Raw genomic sequence first — 21,141 nt, forward strand, 5'->3', positions numbered from 1 at the left:
CAGCACGCACACACACACACACACACACACACACACACACACAAGCCCCTCCCCCATGGCCTTGTTTTGTCTACATGTGTGAGGTCAATCTGCTGCTTAAATAAACATTTTCATAAAGAAACTACTAGACCAAAATATCACTCAAACTGAAACCCACATGGATCCTAAATGTAGATCATCTAAGACATGGTTTGGTTTCCAAATTGGATACTTGATTACTTGATTGACTTCATCTACTTGATTCATGAGGGAAAGTATTTAATAACAACACACTCACCGGCTAATCTTTTTATGCTAGCTGTGTGGTAGCCATACACTTAGCTTAAGCTAAGCCTTGTTGAATGGAAATCTGAACAGGCATCAAACACAGTGGCGTTCACAATAAATTGGAAATCATGTAGACCTGTTTTTGGATTTTATGGCATCATCGTCATGCATTTTAGAAGATTTTTTTACGCTTACGAACGAATGCATGCAATTCATATGCAACTCATGAAAATTTCCACATGGCTAAAACAAACTTTGGAATGTTCTTCATTTTGTCAGATCATGTTTTCGGGGGATACAAAATAAATAAAAGGAAGAAAGAAGCGCACTGTGATAGATGAGTCCCATTGGCTGCCAAAAAAAAGAAAAAGTTTAAGAAGTAATAAACTTAGTCATTCATTAGTATTGATTTCATTCTTCTTTTTCCCCCCATTTTCATTAGAGGATTTAAAAATTCTCGTTCACACACTATCTTTTTCTGCCAGGGGTTAAACTGAGAAGTTTCAATCTTCACAACAGAAAACTATCCAAACCAGAGTTATAGTTAATCTAGTGGTTAATCTAATTAAAAAGAAAAAAAGGTAAAATCTTAGCTTCAAATAATTCACGAACAGATTTACAGTGATGCATATGACGTTTGGAGCTAATGTTATCCTCGTCATGTGTAGAGCTCTCAGTGATCAGCCTGTTATTGGTCAATTTAATGTCCAACTCAATGCTCAAGCCTGAAATCCTCGCCAACCATTTGTAAAGTCCTGAGGGACTGCCTGGGTCGAATTACTGCTGTACTGAACAACGGTTTCTAATTGCAGTCTTTTAGGATGCAAGACTTGTAGGGTATTTTTTACATACGTAGGGTACAGTTTAGTTGGATTGAACCACAATGTTCATGTTTTTTGTTTGTGTAGGTAAGAACATGCTGTAGCATGAGCACTCTGAATGGACTAAAAATTACTAAGTATGAGGGCGTCCCAATTCTGATTGGTCTCTGAAAGTCTTAAATCTGATGTTCTGAATAAAAATGAGCCAAATAGTTGTGCTGTAGAGTTGCAGACATGTGAGGTTACTGGTTTTATGCTGCAAACACCCAAAAGTTTTCACTAATTCAAAGAACATAGTGTTATTTATGTACAGTTATTTAATAGCGCTTGCCCTGATTTGTTTTTCTTTTTCAAACCAACACACCCCACATCACATTTTATGCTTTTCGGGCTTTTAAGCAACTTCACACTCATTCAGATTACCAGATGAAAAAGATTACAAGTGCTCTGGTACACTTGATCCATATCAGTGTATTAAAAAAAAACTCTAAAGTGACTGCAATTAGAAACATCTGCCTGGAGGTGATAAAAAAAAAAAGAAAAAAAGAACAAGAACTTAATGTAAATGAGTTTGGTTCTCAATTCAACATGCGTTTGTGCCTTGCATCATTCATTCATTCATCAAGTTAACTTTTCTCTATGACATCTGTGTATACATTCAGGTAGCCTTCATTTCCAGATTTGGATTTCCACACATGGTAATCTTTTTTTTTTATTAGACAAGGGGTTTCCTTCATTGACTTGCTTTCCCTTGTGGCTGCACCGAATCCTTGATTACGAGTTGCGAATATTCGGCGGCCTCAAGCGCAACCTCAGGGCTTCTCAGATTCACCAGCTCGGCCTCCTCCACCTTTTCATCTTCCTGGTCCTCGGCTTGCAGCTCTTCAACTTCCTCATCCTCTAGCTCTTCTTCAGGCTCTGGCTCCACCTCTACGCCCTCACGGATTTTCTTTACGTAGAAGGTGAACGGTGGTACTCGGTAAGTGGTGATCCTTGAGCGGGCGTAAACCTTGTTCTCGGATTTGCGTGACTTCTTGATCTTCTCACGGGACACTCGGATCTTCTCTTTGCGCTCCTTGCTGGGTCTGATCTTCGTTCCGAGCTTGCCCATCTTCTTCCCAATAGTCACCCTGGTTTTCTGAAGGTTCTCACGAGTTCTGACACGTGTCTTCTCCAGGTTTTCCTTGGTTCGCTGACGGGTTTTCTCTAGGTTCTCTTTGGTTCGCTGCTTGGTCTTCTCCATTTGCTCCTTGCTGAAAGCTTTCTTGATTTCATCCACACGTTGCAGCCCGCTGCGCTTGATGCGTGCCACCCGTGATTCCTCCACGATTTCCTCGACCTCCACCACGTCATCTGTGCCTTGTTCTCCTTCACGCAGCACATGTGCACCTCCTCACTTACTGCTGCCTCGGGTTTCACAGTGGGCTTCACTGGCTCTTGTTTTTCCTGAGGGGCAAAAACATATGGAGAAAAACAAAAATCAGGAAAATGATAAATAACAACTGCATTAAAATAAAATGTCAGCACTCCATCAAAAATGTTTACTGAAACCCAACAAACTGAAAGAGAAAAAAACGGTATAGAAAAAAACATTATCTGTATAATCAGCATTTTTTCTAAGTGTGCACATTGAGAGTTTTCTGAACTGACAAGCAATTTGATTGACTTGTAAGCCCGCCTGCTGGTTCAAGTTCTTGAATGTTCATGGTCCACACTTTGTGTATCTTTTTTCTTTGTATGCACGTGTAGATTTTAAAGAAATTGACAGAATATTACTGTGTTTTGCTTTCAAAATGACTGATCCCCCGTTTAATGCTTTAAAATCTTGGGTTATTATTCAGATCTTCATAATAATGCAAACGAGTCAGTATTGCGTTCAGTATTGTACAGAAGCTACAGTTCAAGTCGGTCAAGTTCGAATCGGTGTGAAGGTCAAGACTGCTTTGATTGTCTGTTTAGTTTTATAAATTTTTGTCTACAGCTGAAAAAAGCACAACACTAAATAGGATGCTAGTTAGGGGAGTTGGTAGCTCAGTGGTTGAAGGCATTGGATCGGAAGGTCACAGGTTTGAATCCCAGCACCACCGAGCTGCAACTGCTGGGCCCTTGAGCAAGGCCCTTATCCCTCAACTGCTCACTTGTGAGTTACTCTCGATAAGGGCTTCTTCCAAATGCCATAAATGTAAATAGTAAATCGTTTCTTTAGTGGTAATTTTCACATTTGCACCTTATTATATATAATATAGTATTATTGTATTATATATTGCACCTTTACACTCCTATAATACGTTTATTGTATATTTTAATATTTATATTAGATTTATTTTTATACATTGCTATTTGCACTATTGGTTGGATGCACACTGCATTTAATTGAGCCTGTGCTTGTTTACTGCACAATGACAATAAAGCTGAATCTAATCTAATCTCATCTCATCTCATCTAATCTAATCTAAACCTGTAACACTATCACTGATTTTCCTCCTCTGTAATTGAAATTAAATAAGTGTGTTTTGAGTTCAGGACATGCTATTAGGTTCATGAGCTACTATTACGTGTATTAAGAAGATGTTTGGGGTGAAAAGAATTATTGTATTGGTATTAGGATTGTGCTGAAGAGCTCCACCTAGTGGGTTTAAAAAAAACACCACATCATGTTAAACTGCATCATGGACACAAATTCTCCTTCCACACAAACCATTTACTTTTCAATATAATAAACAGTAACTGTACATTTAACACTACAGAAGTACACAGACATGTCACATCTTTATAAATCAGATTTTTCATTAAATATGTCTACAGTATTGAAACTGACCAACTACAGACTTGCTTGTGTCGGCGAATGCAGTAGATCTGGAGCTGTAAATAAGCAAAAATCTCACACACCTGTAAGGACTTGCTTTAGTCTGATAAACCAAACATTCATCAGATCAAATGAGAAACTATTTCTGATCCCTGGCCACACAGATGTATGCGGGTTTCCTTTTATCAAGAAACTGAAATGGCTGGAAGAGAAAAGGAAGAACTGAAAGTGTCTATGAGAATGAAAGTACTACATGGTGGTAATGGTGGTCATATTGTGCTCACACACACACATACACACTCACGCACACACGCACACACACACACACGCACACACACGCACATGCACTTACAACCTTATATAATTAATAGAACATTTCTATTTTATTAAGCATGCCAATTAGAGGAAGAATATGCGTAATTCTTAATTACTCTCCAGTATGTTATTCTTTTCATAATAAACATTTTGACATGCTGAACATCTATTTTTTATCCATTTATAATTATATTCAAAGCTATAAAGCATCCATAAAGCAAGTTAGTTTCCTTTGTTGGAAATTGTAGTTACAGCTTTACCTCTGTTACAAAACACTGACACTGGAGACTTTTTTACACAGGATGTGAAATACACATGCCTTTACAGATAACATCACCATATTGTGCACCATATTGTTAAACAATAACATGTTCGAGTGAGCACATGTATTACTTCATATATTTATAGAGCTTAAATGAAGGTTTACATTCAATTAAATGAGAGAATTCAACAGTGCTGTGGGAAAACATGTGTTTTATTTCCAATGCTATGAGTGAAATATAGGATATGGACAAAGGCTTGTGGATACCTGAGCATAAGATTTGTATGTGCTATCTCCTTCCACATTTAGTCCCCATTTGCTGTGAATAACCTCCACTGTTCTGATAAGATGTTCCACTAGATTCTGGAGTGTGAAGCTTTGTGCTCATTCAGCCTCTAAATCAAGTCAGGTACCGATGTAGGTGAGGTGAGGAGGCCTGGGGTGTAGTCAACATTTCAATTGGGTTCAGTAAGGTTGAGATCAGAGCTCTATACCAGGAGATCTTCCACTTCAATGCATATAAAGCAGATCTTCATAGAAATGGCTTTGTGCACAGGGGCATTGTTATGCTGGATCAGGTTTGGGTTTCTCATTTCAAGTAAAGGGAGAATATCACGCAGCAATATCCAGAGGTATCCCGTACATTTGTGCGCCTCCAAATTTGTGGTAAAAATGTTTGTGGAAAGACTAGCTAAAAAAGTCAGGTGTCCCAATACTTTTCTTCAGACAGTGTATTTAATTTATTAAAAAAAAAAGTTTTAAGTCTCTACGCCATATGCTTCTGAACAGAGACAAAAGCTCCACCTGGTGGTGAAAGCTGGAACAATCCTGTCACCTTGCTAATAATACTGAAATATCACTATGAATGAGAACCTCTCCCTCTCTGTCTCAGTCCTCAGGGTCCAATAAACTAGCCTTGATTGCCTTATGTGGAGTTCTGCCCAAGTCCAAGGTGTGTATGCGCGTTTGCGTGTTTATTTTCGGTTTGCCTTTCCCACACGCAGGATTCCATCTGTCCCATTCCCTCATTCCCTGGACAGGATCCATCACTTCAGAACCCCATTCCCTCTAGAGCAGCCCTTGAGCACTATCTGCTCCTGCACCCTAATGAACACTGTAATAGCTGGCATCCGTGGAGACAGATAGCTCTAGTTTTGAGCGTTTGCCTAAAGAAACAAAGCGACATGTGGCATGCGGCGTAGCAAAGAAGCTTAACAACTAGTGTGACAAAGAACAAAGAAAAACATTATCATAATGCTTCGTTTTTTTTTCTATTGTCTCCAGAACAAGAGATCTGTCAAGAACATACACTAAATACCTGTACGTATCTCAAAATTGATCTCAATGTCAAGATCTTCAGGGGGTCGTAGTTCATGGCGTCACTTCTAAAGCATGAGAATTTTAGCAAGAATGGTTTTATAGGCATTTGCACTCTTTTTTCTTCTACGTGTCTCTCTCTCTTCATATTTGAGACTTGCCAAAGCATAGCAGGTGCACCTTGTTTTCGAAATCACTGAGCAGAAAATGGACATACACTTTCAGAAAGCGCTGACGTACTCATCTTTTGATGGATTACACTAAATAAACATCGCACTGAAAACTAAGCAAGCACTTTAATTGAGGCAAAGCGATCCCCTGAAATCCAGCCCATAATAACCCTGATGGCACATTAAAGCTAAACAAATGCTATGGCTATTAAAGGCAATAGCTCACACTGCATCAGAAAGACACGCTAAGAGCAATCAGCAAGGCAATGACAGATCGACAGCCACCCATGTGACCGGTTACCCATGACTACTTGCAGCAAACATGAAGTACACAAGCCTGCGCGTATGCTCAACATTACTTTGTGTACGGTACATTGACAGGCAAATCGAATTAATTATGGCTTCTCAATAGGTGTGTGCGTTTTTGTGTTGCGTGAGAGAGAGACTGTGAGGGACTGTGGCTTCCTGGGGTGAAAGATGAAAGGAATACTGAAGATGAATGAGAGAGCAGCTGCTCTGGGATGTCCAGCTCAGTGCCACAACCGCATTCTCGTATAGAACAGCAGCTTGTTCACTCACGCCGCAGCTTCAATTCCCAAATCGAGCAGCATTGTTACATTTATACCGTTTTTCATCATTTACATTAGATGCGCTTTTTTTTTTTTTTTTTGTACTTTAAACAAATAACGAATGCACATAGATACCAGTGGTGTAGTGTATAGCGGTGGTGCACAGTTAGGAAGTAAATGTAATTCGTTACTGTGCTTAAGTCGTTTTTTCACGTGTCTGTACTTTTCTGAAGTATTTCCATCGGGGGAGACTTTTACTTTAACTTCACTACATTTCGAAATCAAATATCGTGCTTTTTACTCAACTACATTTTACGAAATCAGTCGTTCCTTTTCTGATCTAATTTAAAACTTGTTTTGATTGGTCGGTATCTGCTGTACTTAGCACAAACATACAGTTTAGCATCAGTTCAACAGCAAGCAGAACATTTTGTGAGCAATAAATGATGGAAGAAACTCCTGACACGAACTCGCCACAACACTCGCGGCTTTATTTTTCACGATTACTTATTTGTTGAAAAGAAGGTTTTGGCCTCATGATAATGTAAATAGATATCAATCAGGGTTTGACTCATTAATATCATTCTATTAATAGATTCTTGTGCTGAGAGTAACAGAGTCTTTTCACATAAACTGAGTTGATTAAGCAACAGTCTTGTGATGAAAATGATAATAGGAAACATTATAGCCATAATAAATCGTAGTACTTTGAATACTTAAATAGTGCCTCATACATTTCATCTCATCTGCAACATCTCAATCCTCAATCAGCCAATCTCAATCTTTTTATTTGCTTTATTGTTTTTCGGGCGTTCTGAAATTCTTTTCTGTATGCTTTTCATATGTATTATGTGGAACATACATACACCACATGAACAGATACATGCTGAAATGAGGGGACGGAAATCCTTAGCGTTTCTGCATGATAAAGAAATTGGAGCGCTCTGAAAAAGATCTATAGCAGACGGCAATTTGAACACGTGTGCCAAGTCAGTCACTGGCTACACCAGCTCTCTGGGCGCTATATTAAGCCTCTGGTATTGTAATTGGAGCTGGCTGCCATTTTAACACTACCTCTGCAGACGGTTTTTATAATGGCAACTTGACATAGGCTTTTCACCTGACTAGCCACTCTATTATAGAGAGTACCGAGAATAATATGTGCTTTAGTACGTTTTTGTTGCACACGTTACAAAGTGTTATGGGGATAAATGGTGCAAGATGTGCAGAATTGTGCAAAGGGCGAGAAGTTGTATGAGGACAACTATCTATTGTTGGGACAGGCATGTCCCAGAGTGCATTACCTTGAGTCATAAAAAGTGCCAGCTTCCTGCTGCCCGGAGCAAGGATTCATAGAGTTCACACGCCAGCACATAAAAACAGAGCAGTATACATTCTGTCTTTCTGTCCTTGTTAAAATATATACAGTTGAACTATATTTGCTATAAGACGTGAGGAGGATGATTCTTTTGGACAGATCTGCGGACAGTTGTTGATGAGAGAAAACAATAGTTAGGTAGGTTTGAAGTGACCGGAAGGCAACAGTAACACAAATAACTACTCTTTACAACCACGTTGAGCAGAAAAGCAACTCAACAGCCGAAGGTCACGTTAGATTCCAATTCTGTGAGCCAAAAACAAGAATTTGAGGCTACAATGGGTACAGGATCAGAGAAACTGGGCTGTTAAAAAAAAAATGTGGTTGTATGAGATAAATATAAGTCACTCTGGACATGGGTGTCTGCCAAATGCAAATGTAATGTAATGCATCAGTCTATGCATTTTTTATTCTGCTTGTGTCAATATATCACGCTGGTGGGGGCTGTGTAGCGGTGTGGGGAATGTTTGGCACACATCATGTCCCTAAATCCAATCAGGTATAAGTTACAGAACATCTGAGTCTTGCTAGATCTTGTTGTAACATCTGATATACCATATATGTACAGTATGAGGATGATATGCAAGAGATGAGTCATGTTAAAATGGTTCAGTAAACAGGATCATTGTAATGACAATGGCTTTTCCAGAATCCCTTTGGGATGAGGTAGGATCAGAGGCGATTTCTTTAAGACTGCAAGGGAAGCTCGGCTTCCCTTATAATGTCACAAAATTAATGGTCAAATATGTACTATTGTATTAACATTTTATTGACTAAAAATGCGTTAGAAAACGTTCATCTCAAAGACGAGTTCGTTCAGAATCAGTTACATATAGCAGGTCGGCTGACTCGATTTCCTTCTCATACATTCCCGCAGCGTCACAGTGCATTTCCCTATTGAAGCCCAGCGTCCATTGACTTCAATGGGGCTGCTTTGAACGGTTTTTTTCAGCGCTTCGAAACTAGACGGTCATTGGATAAACGCTGCGATTATGTCCCGCCCACGGACGCTCAGCGTCTCTGGGGTGAATGGGGAGTGGCTGGCCCGGACTCCGAGCTTCTGCGTGATGATTGGAGGGTCTGTCGAAAGACTGCATCTCCTTTTGACTGACAGCGATTCTGTACTATAAGGAATCACTGAAGCTATTCGCGCTCAGTCCCATCGCGGATTTCTCAAGTTCAGTCGAAATAAAACTGCTGCAACCTATTTCTTTGATATTTGCTTGGCGAAATTGCTTGATTTTCATCATACATTTCACACAATTATACACCACATTCCTTGTTTCAGTTTTACAGAGTTTAATATTTTTTTTTAGATCGTTCATTCATTCATTCATTCCTTCATTCATGGCCATCACTTTGATTCAGGAAGACTGAGGTCAGAACTTCAAGTCCTGTATTCAGATCAGGACTTGCAGGGTAACAGGGGAAAGCTGTGTGATTACTTGGTGTTCCTTAAAGACATGGAGTTGGACAGTGCAATGCCTCAGCTTTACAAACTGTTCTCATTAGTGGCAACAATTGGAGCTACATCTGCAGGTGTAGAAAGGAGCTTCTCCTGTTTAAAGCGACTCAAGTCCTACACCCGAAACACAATGGGCCAAGGCCGTTTAAGCAGCCTAGCTCTGCTGGCCATTGAGAGGACACTGGTCAAGTCACTTGAAAAGACTCCTAGTTGGTACGACAGGGTCACAGACCATTTTCTTGAAAAGGAACGTAGGGCAAAATTGACTTTTAAATAAATAGACAATTTTATGATGTAGGCCGAAAATGAGCTTCCCCTCTCTGACAGACCAGTAGCCGCCACTGGGTAGGATGGATGTGCTGCTGACAAATCATGAAATCTCAAAGGAATGTTATACATACATACATATTGCCACTGGCTTTCCCAGTGGCCACTGCAGCTAATAGGTTTCAAATCCAAAATGTATGTTAGGAGAAATTAAGAAATAAAGCATGTCAGATAGCAGTATAAATGCAGTGTAAGCAGATGTAGCACTTATATTTGTCAAGTGTTATAGATTAGAATGTGAAGTGAGCTGTCATTATCTTACATATGACAGCATTCAGGAATGTGTACAGAAAGACCACAAGTGCTTGAGCGCCTTCTATTCCATCCACGGTCTGTATAAGTGGTCTTTGGTCGGTGTGTAAAAATAATTAGAATCCATACTGACTTGTTTTTCTTAAGAAACAATGCGTGAAAGTTTATTTGTAATAGTAATCCAGTGCAGGATTATTAATCATCATTTATAATAATTCATTGTTGATTTAGGGAGCGAGTTAAGAGATTAGTTGCCATTATGTGTGTGGGAAATCATCTGTAAAAACTGAACCTCTGTCCCCCACATTTCCTTATCTTAGCTACATTGTTAAACAGATTTCATAGATTTCTCACACAAACACACACTCGGATAGGCAAGTCTATTTTTTATCTTCAATCAGTCACTGTGGTCTCCTGCTTCATCCTGTCTAACAACTTTGTTTGCTATTGGTTTCTAACGAGTATGAAGTTTGTTTGTTCCTCTCTGGATGAGAAACTGGAAGCTGGACACAGCCGTGTGCTCGTAAGACAACATCGGCTAATCCACTGCGACTGTTCCAGCAAAACGTCACATCAACCGATCGTATTGTATGACAGTATTAGCAAGTCGGAGGCAGGTTCTAATGAAGCAGATAGACAGAGAGAGCTGGGGATTGGTCCGAGTGAATGGAACACAACTGAGGAGGAGGATAGATAAATAAGATTAATGAGCAGAAAATGTGATGAATGAAGACCTGGGAATCGCTCATAATCGCTGCTTTATCAATTTTTAAGAGTGAAGCAAGTGACTGAGAATCCAGAAAGTTGATCTCTGCCAGATTCTGCCAGATCTTTGCACTTGGCAGCGTCTCTTTACAAATGTGGCGAGCAGAAAAGTCTCTCAGAGCAAACAACTGATCTATTTCTTATCGTCTTATCGTCTTATAGTAAACAAAAGACCAATTCACGAAGAGATGTTTCTAATAGAGTTTTGGAATTGTTGCTAAAATCAGAAATTAATTATTTGTTGCTGTAAATAACAAACAAACACAAAGAAACTTATTGATCACACCAAAGATCATTTGAGCAGAAGTTGATGCTAAATGAATTCTTGCTCTCTTGATAGGTGCACTTCTTAATAGCACCTACACCTTCTACTACAATACTTGGGCAATTGAGGCTATTTAGGATTCGCCCTCTACCCTGGCAGATGTTTTTTTGATAAAACTCAGCCAATCTGTTTAATTCTTTTGTCCTGGATGGTGTCTAAAAGAAAAATAAATAATGCATTATTTAGAAGTATTTACTTTAGCTAGCAAATATTAGTATTAGACTTGATTTTGACTTCAGCTACCGATAACGTAAATTATAGGTACCAATAAAGATACAGTTAAAAAAAATAAATGCACAGCCAGTCCAGAGCTCACTCCGTACAGCCTCTAATACTGTTGATCATTTGTAAAGTTAAGTTTAGCCCTAAACATGGCTCGTTTTGTGTTTGTAGTATCGAGTGTGGCTGCTGATGATCCAGGCTTAATTATAAAGCATCCGTTTCAGAGCAGCGGTCTTCTGCAAGAGACCTGATAGAATGCAGCTATAACAGGACCTGAATGAACACTCATGGCACGGGGTCAAACCTGCACATAATCTCCAACAAAGCACCACGCACAGTATCCTCACAGCAGGCAGACAGAAACTTGTACAAAACACATTCTCACATACATCTGGCTAAACCTGACAATGCAACTGGTGCAGTAAGTCAAGCATGTTATGTTGTCAGAAGCCTGTTACCACACAGAAAATCTGGTCTTAGTGTGGTTGTTAGATTTCAAAATCTGATTTCTTGAAAAAAGGAAATTTTAGCTTTCTGGTTTCGGTGATCCTGTGCACATGGTAGCCTCAGATTCCATGTCTTTGCTGACAGGAGTGGGATCTGACATGGTGTTCTGTTTCTGTGGCCCAGTAACCCTCTAGATTCAACATATTCTGGGTTATGTGATGCTTTTCTACTCATCACAGTAATAAAGAGTTACCAAAGTCCTCCTGTCATTTCAAACCGAACTGGCCATTTTCTCAGATCTCTCTCATCTACTGCTCACTGGATGTTTTTCTTTCAGCGTTCTGTTTAAAATCCCAGTAGATTTTAAAATTACTCAATATAAACCAAGCCATGGTCACTGAGAAACATTTTCTTTTTGCTATTCTGATGTCTAATGTGAATCTATCTATCTATCTATCTATCTATCTATCTATCTATCTATCTATCTATCTATCTATCTATCTATCTATCTATCTATCTATCTATCTATCTATCTATCTATCTATCTATCTATATGCAGTTCTATTTAGTTCTATTAAAATTTGTGTTAGGTGCAGCCAGCTTGTGTTTCCAGCAGTCATACATTGTAAAAGTAATTATTCATACTTTATGCTTTAACTATAGCAACTTTAAACTGTGGGGTTTTTCTTTGAACATGTGTTACTGAGCACTAAAATATAAAACATCATCCAGAGGCAGTATTCCAGTAAATTCTCAAAGGAAACCGTATCTCGTATTTTGAAATGAAGTCTTATCTTACACCAACGTATTTTCAGTTAGGTAATCCTAAACTAGTAAATAATCTTATTATTAGTCACATCTGTTACCTAGCAACCGATGATGCATGCACAGCTGCTGGACGCAAAACGAAACCCCATCAAAGTGATGGTACATCTAAACTGGCTCTCCTGTTTGATATATAGTCAAGTATAAAGAGTGTAAAACACATTCCATACCACTTACATAGTGCACGAGAGAACCGTTTAAGATTTAGCCATAGTGATGGGGGAAAAAGCAGAAGATTATTGGTCTCTCATAAAAGCCATTGATGCACATTGTGTCATTTTGGTCAGCTGCGTATTAAATATCCAAATTTCACCAAGTTGCCTAAAGGTTTGAATGTATGTAACATTCGGGACATTTCTACTTTTACATATTCACTAAAAGGAAGTTTTTCTTTTTATCACAGTGAGTCTAACGATTGCCCAAGAGGCACCAATGATGTATTATAATGTAAAAGGTCAGAGCTCCAATTACAGCCAGATAAAGCTGTGTGAAATGTTTCTGCTCGTTAGTTTCCTCACAGTGGAGACCTTCCCATCGTGCCCTCGCTCTTACTGTCTCAAACGCAACCTGCCACCCAGCAGGGGGCCAATTTTACAGAGATAATTTACGTAGACCCCATGTCTGCAACTGGATACCAGTTAAAATGCCAATAGTGTAATGTGTAGCCTCAGTGGACATTCCTGAGCAGAGCTCTGAAAGTACGAGTGCACAAACACATGCAAGTGCAGCTGGAACTGACGTTCCCAATCTGGCACCCCCAGGCGTACCTGCACATTCACTGGTGTCCACATGTCCACGATATTTTTCTTATTTAAACATTTAAAGTGTTTGTTTTTTAACAAATCGTGAAAATCTCTCAGTGACTGATACACTTTTATTCAATAATCTCCTGATCATTTTCTTTTTCTATATCGAGTTCAAACAACTAATCGAGGTTATGAGCATAAAAAGAAAACTATCAACAGTCACGGCAATATGTCATATATGGCATATATGTATGTATGTTGTTATACTACACAATGAAGATAACACAAGCTAGCAGGTACAGTCAATTTGAAAATAAATATGTGTTAAGACTGCATTGCACTTCCAGGTCCTTCCTTAGATGTGTTTCTACAAAACAAATGTTTGTATAAAATAAAGCTGTCTTGAAGATCCAAGTCCATGTGCAATAACTTTTGCTAAATTACCAGTTTTGACTGGCTATATAATTGGGTTTTCCTTGCTAATTCCTTGACTAGCATTTAATCCAGTCGCTGACATAATTGTCAATGGTCAATATTAGCTATATAACGAAATTATTCTATTTCTAAAAACTTTTCACACTAACAGGCAAACCTATGAAGACTAAGAGATGATGCAAAATGGTGCAATTATATTTACTACATTAAACCTAAATGAAGCAAGATTTTTTATAAAGATCTCAGCAATTTTTCCACTCGACCTGGCAATACTTCCACGTAGGAAGTCACAACTCACAACACTCACTTCCAGCAATTCACCCTGAACCCAATTTTTTTTCCAGTTTTCAATCTTAAGTTTTAAAAGAAAAAAAACAACTATTAAAATATAGAAATCTTCAAATCTCTTTTCAAAGTTCCTCTGGCCTTACTGGGACTATTCTCTGGCACTAGCACCATTAACCAGCATTGCAGACATTACCGCATTCTGAGCTATACTTAGTCTGTCCATGAGTGGAGAAAAGTGAAGGGAGGAGCGTTTCTTGGTGACGCTTTCAGGCCGAACGCCACCCAGCACTTTATTCTACCCGATTTCAGTTCGCTTTCCAAACACCTGCAATCCAACACGCTCGGGTGACACTTAGTACTTACTACTGCACGCCAGAGAAACACGCATTAATTCATCCGACTCCAAATGCCTCAACGTGTGTCTGCACCAGTCTTAATGAGATGATTATCAGAGAAATGCTCGAGACTGGGACATTAATGCTTCAAATATTTGCTATTCTATAAAAGGAAACATGAGATAAATTAATTTCTGAAGATGAATAAATCTAGAGGTCAAAGATTTAGTAACAATTAGGGAATAAAACATGACATTAGTAAATAAAACATAAAACAAAGATGAGTTGCAAAACATTTATCTGCATATTCCAAAAGGTTTTATATCTATGAGATTGTATTGATTGATTGTTACGTTTGATATATTGGAACATCCACAAAAACACACTCACTTTTTATTATCACAGGTATAAAGCAATACTTGGTGTGAAATCTGGAAATAGAATGGAATACAGAGAGACGTGGTGGTGGAATGAAGAAGTGCAGGAGAGCATGAGAAGAAAGAGGCTGGTGAAACAGGATTGGGATCGACAGAGTGATGAGAAAAGTAGGCAGGAGTACAAGGAGATGCGGCAGCAGGTAAAGAGGGATGTGGCGAAAGCCAAGGAAAAGGCATATGAGGAGCTGCATGAGAAGTTGGACACTAAGGAAGGAGAAAAGGATTTGTACCGATTGGCCAGGCAGAGGGACCGAGCTGGGAAGGATGTGCTGCAAGTTAGAGCAATAAAGGATGGAGATGGAAATGTGTTGACTAGTGAGGAGAGTGTGTTGAGAAGATGGAGGGAGTATTTTGAGCAGCTGAGCAATGAGGAAAATGAGAGAGAGAGAAGGTTGGATAGAGTGGAGTTATTAAAGCAGGAAGTGTATAAAATTATTAAGGAGGAAGTGAGAGCAGCAATTAAGAGTATGAATAGTGGAAAGTCAGTAGGACCAGATGATATACTGGTAGAAGCATGGAGATGTTTAGGAGAGATGGCTGTGGAGTTTTATCCAGATTGTTCAACAAGATTCTGGAAGGTGAGAAGATGCCTGAGCAATGGAGAAGGAGTGTATCTTTAGGAATAAGGGAGATGTGCAGACCTGTAGTAACTACAGGGGAATTAAGTTGATCAGTCACACCATGAAGTTATGGGAAAGAGTAGTGGAAGCCAAGCTGAGAGAAGAGGTGACCATCTGTGGACAGTTTCATGCTGATGAAGAGCACCACAGACGCATTATTTGCTTTGAGAATGTTGATGAAGAAGTATAGAGAAGGTCAGAAGGAATTGCATTGCGTATTTGTGGATTTAGAGAAAGCATACGACAGGGTGATGAGAGAGGAGTTGTGGTATTTTATGGGGAAGTCAGGTGTGTCAGAGAAGTATGTGAGGGTGGTGCAGGACATGTATGAGGACAGTGTGACAGCAGTAAAGTGTGCAGTAGGAACAACAGACTGGTTCAAAGTGGGGGTTGAACTGCATCAGGAATCCGCTCTGAGCCCTTTTCTGTTTGCAGTGGTGATGGACAGACGAGGTCTACAGGAGTCCCTGTGGACTACGCTGTTTGAAGATGATATTGTGATTTGTGGGAAGAGAGGAAAGACATGGGGTATATCGGTAGAAGAATGCTGAGGACGGAGCCACCAGGAAAGAGAGAAAAAAGAAAGACAAAGGAGGAGGTTTATAGATGTGTTGAGGGAAGACATGCAGGTAGTTGGGTTGAAAGAGGAAGATGTAGAGGACAGGGGGGTATGGAGACCCCCTGCTGTGGCGACCCCTAATGGGAGCAGCCGAAAGAAGAAGAAGAAGAGAAGCACCTTGTGACTCGAATGATCAATAATCATAACAGATGATTTATAATGAGCTTCGGAGCAAAAAATAAAGCTCCAAAGTGTACGAAAATGCCTGATTTCCACAGCCTCCGGCATTGTTTAACAATAATAAACAGCTCTTTTTAACTGTTATAACATGTTTTACTGTTATGCTGTAAAACATTTTTTGTTATGTCCTGTTATAAAACATTTAACATGTAGTGAGTGCTTTTTGCAGTCTGGAGATATCAGAATATACGTCTTCACATGTGCAGATTTTACAGGCTATCCATGAAAAATGTGACCACATGACCTGCATGATCTCTATACATTGTAACTATGTAGGTTGTACAGATTGGGAGATTCAAAAAATAAAACAAAAAAATTGTTTTATTGACAAACATTTCTCTTTTAAAAAATCTCATGGTCTGCATTTAATGAATACAGACTGACACCATGGCGTTGTGTAACACTGCTAAATAAAAGCTTGGGATAATGTAAATGTCTGGCATATAAAAGTCTAACATGATCCATCTGATAAGATGCTGGTCAGTGCGTATCCAGGGAAAAATAATATTTTAGGAAATTCCAAGTTCGAAACACTTCTCCTGCGAAACCCTTATGATGTGATAAGGTGATTTATACACACTGTGGTTACAGTTACACTCGCATGCTATAATCAGCAAATCTAAATTCTTACGGCTGCAGGACTATGCCTTTCCAACACGATATATGGCGGACAAAATAGAAGTGTCTTCATCCTACACCGTCCAACCCGGGCCAAGTATCTGCCAAACACAGCACACGCACACACATCCGTCGCGTGCTAAACCTGGAGCGAGCAAGATCGTGAATGATTGTGATTGCGTGAGAGAGAGAGAGCAAATGAGAAAGAAAGAGAGAGAGGAAAAGAGAATGTATCACTATGAAGCGTGGAAGGGACTGATGACTTCTGTTGTGTACGTAAATAGTACCTGAATTTTTAATGAATGAACCTGCTGTGGCTGGTCGACCAGAAACACCAGAAATTACAAAATGTCAAAGGATTCATATGATACACAATAATAAAAAAAATACAGTAATAAAATACAGTGTGTGTGTGTGTGTGTGTGTGTGTGTGTGTGTGTGTCTGTCTGTCTGTCTGTCTGTCTGTCTGTCTGTCTATCTATCTATCTATCTATCTATGATTTTATAAAAAAATATATAAATGAATATATATATATATATATATATATATATATATATATATATATATATATATATATATATATATATATATACACACACTGTATATATTGCTTGTTTTTTATTAACACAGTTTATAATAATAACAAATTTATGAACAACTTTTAAACAGTTTACATTTTTTTAAACAATTTTAAATAAAATGCCTGGTTGGTTAAATATATAAATTTATATTTGATAGTTTTTTATACAAATAAAATAGAATAAATAAAATTAATGCAATATACTTTTTATTATATTGATTAAATTAAGTATGCAATTAAATTGGCACAAATGACATTTATAAAATAAAATAAAATTATTGGAAATAATTTATTAAATTGTTTACATTTGTTGGACCCCAATAGGGTAGTACAGATGTGTATGTAAGTGTGTGTGTGCAGTGGTGATGGACGAACGTGCGTGTGTGTGTGTGTGTGTGTGTGTGTGTGTGTGTGTGTGTGTGTGTGTGTGTCTTTTACATTTAATATGTAATTTTCGATTTTCGAAGATATGATCTGCTTATCTGTTCGATTTATTTCAGCAGACTATAACAAATGTCTTTATTCTTTCCATCCTTCACCTTTTAAGATAAATTCTTGAAGCTGGATATAAAAAAGTAAATGATCTATCTATCAATCACAAGTAAATATTTGATGTCAATCGATTAAAATATTTCAATATAAATTTATAATATATATCATGATTAATCGCAATTTAATCACACATTGTAAAATGTACCTTAAATGAATACTTTTTAAGTTCTGAATACTCTAATGGTATTACAGTATTAGGGCATAGACAAATATGGGTGTAATTTTTTTGCAAATTTATGTTTATTATAATGAAACCATACTCAACATAAAGCATGAACACAAAATACTTGTAAGTGTTTTAAAGTAATTATGGTGTTTTAAATTACATAAATCATCAGGATATCAAACTGAACTTTTCCACACTTTTTCATGTTTCCACACGGACGGTTTTAATTGCCAGATGTGTGGATCATGGCGGATTTTGGTGCTTGATTTGAGACTTGGCGTATCAGTTAAACTAATGTTGAGTGATTAAAAATTATTTTCCGGTGGATTTTATTATTATTTTTCATATCTGAGTAAAGAAAGAACGTCATGAATAAAAATAACGTCATGAATAAATTTGCATTGTGTTCAAGGTTTTAATTTCCCCTCTTTTATATTTATTATTATTATTTAAATTATTTGTAATGAAAATGGTCAAACAGAAATGCACGTTGCATTAATCGCGCATTAATAAACTTAGTGCCGTTAAAATTAATTTGCTTTAACGCATTAATTTTGACAGCCCTAACAAAAGAAAACAAAAACAAATAAATAAATGTAATATATATATATATATATATATATATATATATATATATATATATATATATATATATATATATATATGTGTGTGTGTGTGTGTGTGTGTGTGTGTGTGTGTAATTATTTTCATTTAAATTATATTAATAATGTGCTATACACATCAACTGGCGAGTTAGGGTAAGGCTCTCCAAAAAGTATACTGTGTCATATGGTGTGATATTGATATTATATTGTCACATTGCCAAGACATCACTGAGAGAAAATGTTATTTTTAAGGCCGTCTGGGCCGTGAACCATGATGAGTTAATGTACATCTGTATGGAAATATCTTGATAGCAAATTTGTTAGAATTTTCATTCATAATTAATATATTATTCATATATAACACTAATACACCTAATATAACAAGTGTGTTCATTCTTTACATGTATTTTATGAACATATATATTCTACCTATTCTACCTATATATATATATATATAGCTCGAAACGTGTTGAATATGGTTAGTAAAATACATGTAAAGAATCATCACACTTGATATATTAGGTGTGTTATTGTTTTATATATATATATATATATATATATATATATATATATATATATATATATATATATATATATAAAACAAGGACAGAACATTCTAGAAAAATTAAACCCCAATTTGAGTTTTTGTGGCAAAACAGTCTGGGGGTAAATTAATAATTATCCTGGTGATGTGCAAAAGAAAATACTTAATTATAATTAGGTTTTTTTTCTCATTTATTAATTGTTTGCGCTAGGAGTTTTATTGTGGTGTGTTCATAATTATCAATGTTAGGGTTACAATTTTCAGAGATTTCCCCATTGTGGCATGAATAAAGTTATATCTTATCTTATCTATGCCTCATGTTCTACACCAAAAGACCAGGATAAATATATCAAATATAACAAATGTCAATTTTAAATGTTAATAATGTAGTCATATACAAAGATTTTCTTTTTCCACATTAGAACATCGGTCTGCTGCAAATGAAATTGCAAACGCATGAGACTTATTTGAAATAAATGAGTGTATATACGTGTGGAATCCGCCACCATGCTTCTCTTCACAAATTGCTGCAAATAAATTTTGGTTCTTGCAGTGCAGTGGTCATATACGTGAGCCAGTTCAAATAGTAGTTCTGTGTTTTGGCACAGTGCTGAGACTTTCTGATGGCGAATGTGGAATGTCGAGGCCAAACCCTGCACAGGAATCCTGGTGTGCTTTAAACAGAGTTTGGAAATATCACACACACACACTCACACACTGGCATATATCATGTCGCGTACAAATAACCGACCATTCCAGACGTTTCATAACGTTCCCCTCGAATGGGAGAAGGATCTACTTTTGACACGTAATCAGCCACAGAAATGTCATACGAAGACCTTTTAGTGTAATCCCTCCAAGCTTACCTGGAAGATGAGCACTTTGAAGTTCTTCCTCTTGAGCAGCTCATGCTCGTTGTTCTCCAGCTTCTTGATCTGACCCGCCTGCCTCTCTAGCTCGCCCCGTACGCTCTTCACGTTCACGTTTACCTTGCGGACCTTCTCTAAGAGCTTAGTGGCCGTCCCTGCTGTGCCGCCCTGGCTCTTGGCTAGCTTGTTCAGCTCGCTCTGGATGCTCGTCATGTTCTTCTCCATGCTCATCTGCCGGGACTCCAGGCCATTCTGTGTCAGCTGGATCTGATCCACAACGCCGATGATCTTGTCTAAGAGAGCCAGAACCATCATGCCCGTAGCCTGAGCTTCGGATTTCTGGGAGTCACTGTTTTCCAGTCCCAGCTTCAGATCCACCTCGTGATCATCATCTTCATCGTCGCTATCATCTTCGTCTACATGTTTGCGGTTGGAAGCCGGAGTGGTTACTGAAGTTTTGGCCGCCGCTGTGACCAGAACCACTTCGTCATCGTCGTCGTCAGAGATTTCCCTAAGAGCCACATGATCCAGTTTGAGGTTCGTCTCGGCCATGGCCATGTCCAGATACGCAAATCAAAAAAATGCACAAAAAAAACACTACTTCACTAGCAGATGTAAACTTCTGGGCTGGGGGTATAGGAACGCAGTCCTGGAGGTAAAAATAAAGCCCTAAAAAAAGCCCAATGACAGCAGACACCTGGGAAGCCGAGCGAGTCCTTGTACTTGCACTTGTCTCCAAACTCCTCCTGCCTTATTCCCCCCAACAAACCCTGTCTTTCTTCTACACATTAATATCAAATGGTTTACCTTTCTGAAGACCCTACGCTCATTTCCTCTCCCCACTCCCTCACTCTTTCTCTCTCTCACTCTCTCTCTCTCTCCAGGCAAATCCGTCCCGGGACGTTGGCCAGCCAGAGAGTGCAGACTCTTTCAGCACTGAGCTCAAATGCCACAGCTTGTTGTGGAGCCGTCCTGTCAAACGCTCCCCCTTTCTCTCTAATGCCCCTCCGTCT

General features: G+C 38.3%; 1 protein-coding gene across 1 annotated transcript; it reads right to left on the reverse strand.

The window, feature by feature from the left end:
- Nucleotides 1-1,787: 1,787 nt before the first annotated feature.
- Nucleotides 1,788-21,110, reverse strand: cavin1a (caveolae associated protein 1a). Its single transcript, XM_046865450.1, is given in 3 exon segments — nucleotides 1,788-2,534; nucleotides 3,482-3,530; nucleotides 20,126-21,110. Coding segments are annotated over 3 exon segments (1,323 nt in total). The 5' UTR covers nucleotides 20,687-21,110; the 3' UTR covers nucleotides 1,788-1,821.
- Nucleotides 21,111-21,141: the final 31 nt, after the last annotated feature.

This window comes from Silurus meridionalis, chromosome 14, assembly GCF_014805685.1.
Source record: "Silurus meridionalis isolate SWU-2019-XX chromosome 14, ASM1480568v1, whole genome shotgun sequence".
NCBI lineage: Eukaryota > Metazoa > Chordata > Actinopteri > Siluriformes > Siluridae > Silurus > Silurus meridionalis.